This window comes from Buceros rhinoceros, unplaced genomic scaffold (assembly GCF_000710305.1).
Source record: "Buceros rhinoceros silvestris isolate BGI_N320 unplaced genomic scaffold, ASM71030v1 scaffold33088, whole genome shotgun sequence".
Taxonomy (NCBI): domain Eukaryota; kingdom Metazoa; phylum Chordata; class Aves; order Bucerotiformes; family Bucerotidae; genus Buceros; species Buceros rhinoceros.
Window position 1 is genome coordinate 4,602 of NW_010429141.1, and position 1,977 is coordinate 6,578.

A 1,977-nucleotide genomic window follows, 5' to 3' on the forward strand; every position below is an offset into this window, starting at 1 on the left:
GACGCAGTGAGGGTCTAGACTCGACGAGCGTTTCCCGTAGTATCTGCCTCGTCTTAGTTGAAGTGAAAACAGGTTCTCCCGTCAGGCCTTGGCGGAAGAAAGGCCTTTCCCGTCGCTGGCTCCCCGCCCCTCGCCCTGGAGGGTACCGGGGAAGGTCCTCGTGCAGGCGTGGGTGGAATCGGGGGGTTTTCATGGGAGGCGGGTTGTGCTGAAGAGGAGCCGGGGTCACAACCGCGGGGCCGTGGCTGCGGTTCCTGCCCTGAGCTCTCCCCACATCCATCATGGAAGAAGGTGGGGAAGATCTCAAGAACCTGGACAATGTGCTTGTTAAATGAGGCTCATCCTTCTTGCCCGGAAACTTTTCCCTCAAAATCGACTTGGTGAGAGGCAGAATTCCGCGTGGACTCGGGGCTTTCAGGAACTGTCTTGGCTGTGATGCGTGCCGTGTCGGGTCACTCGGGTGGAGACCGCACATCCGCAGGGAACGTCCCGGCGATCCCAGCCACGCTGGTCTTACCCTGCTTGTTCAAACCCCGCCTTGTTTCCCCTTGTACTTTCAGGACGTGTTCGAGATGCGCTTTGCCAAGATGCCAGACGAACCAGAAGACCCCGTGATCCCGGCTTCCTCCCCCGTGGTGGTGCCGCCACCCACCAAGGTGGCCCCCCCATCGTCCAGCGACAGCAGCAGCGACAGCTCCTCCGACAGCGACAGCTCCTCAGACGACTCTGAGGAGGAGCGAGCCCAGCGGTTAGCGGAGCTCCAGGAGCAGGTACCGCCGCCGGCGCAATGGCCTGGGGGTGGCCAGCGCGGTCTTCCGTGTGAACTTGGTGGCCTCGGGGGCTTGGTTTGGTTGGACCGTAGTGACCATCAGCTACAAAACGCCCCAAAATCGTTAGTTATAAGGTGAAGCACGAAAGAACTGGTGCTTCTCAGGATGGCGCTTCCTGTTAGGATGCAGAAGATGGTCCCAGCAGCAGGAGTTTGCTGCCGCTCTTGGGTGGCGTCTCCTGAGGACACTCTGAGCTCACGACGGGCCGCAGCAAGGCTTTACCCAGCGCGGGGGAAGCCTGGGAGATGAGGAGCAGCTCCAGCCCCTGGCCTCATCTCCTGCCTCTGCCCTGCTTGCAGCATCTTTAGTGCTAGTGATTAAATCTCCCCGTGCTGGCGAGGCGGGGAGAAACACCCCCGGCGTGCAGAGGTCGACCCTCTGACGTAGAGCGGTGACAGGCCGGAAGAACCAACGTCATTCAGAGTAGATGATGAGGGGTTGTCAGGCAGGAGAGAAACAGTAATGGTTGGACAAGGAGACAGTGCCGGGTGGACGTATTGTGATGTTTGTCTGTGTGTCTGTCCCGCAGCTCAAAGCCGTGCACGAGCAGCTCGCGGCCCTGTCCCAGCCGCAGCAGAACAAACCAAAGAAAAAGGAGAAGGACAAGAAGGAGAAGAAGAAGGAGAAGCACAAAAAGAAGGAGGAGCTGGAGGACACCAAGAAGAGCAAAGCCAAGGAGCCGCCCCCCAAGAAGGCCAAGAAGAGCAACAGCAACAGCAGCACCTCCAGGTCAGCCCCGAGGCGGGATCACCCTGCACGGCACTGGGACAGTTCTTCCCTTTGTGCTCATTAACTTAAGGACGTGCCAGATCCTCGACGAGGATCCCCAGCGCTAGGGCTGGCCTGTGGCAAGGCCCTGGCTCCGGAGGCGTTGCCTGGGGTCACGTCCCAACCCAAGGGCTTGGGGTATTAGACTGGGATTTAAATGTGGTGGGCAGCGAGTGTCACGTAGAGCCACACGTGACTGCCTGGGGTCCGTCCCACCCCAGAGACGTGATTGAGTGCTGGGGTGGGCAGCTGGACCGGGGCAGATTGTCCCCGGGCACTGGGGAGGGATCCCCTCAAGTGCTGGGTCCAGTTTTGGCCCCTCCCTGCCAGAAGGAGCTGGAGGGGCTGGAGCGTGTCCAGAGAAGGGTCTGGAGAGTGT

The 1,977-nt window shown here is 60.3% G+C and overlaps 1 protein-coding gene across 1 annotated transcript in view; it reads left to right on the forward strand.

Moving 5' to 3' along the window:
* The window catches only part of LOC104499082 (bromodomain-containing protein 4-like), a gene marked incomplete at its 3' end in the record, with an annotated part of 8,203 nt that overhangs the window by 4,562 nt on the left and 1,664 nt on the right, over window positions 1–1,977 (forward strand). Inside the window, exons 3-4 of the mRNA XM_010142543.1 lie at window positions 561–770; window positions 1,360–1,559. Of these exons, the coding sequence (XP_010140845.1) occupies window positions 561–770; window positions 1,360–1,559 (410 nt within the window). The remainder of the gene's footprint in view (window positions 1–560; window positions 771–1,359; window positions 1,560–1,977) is intronic.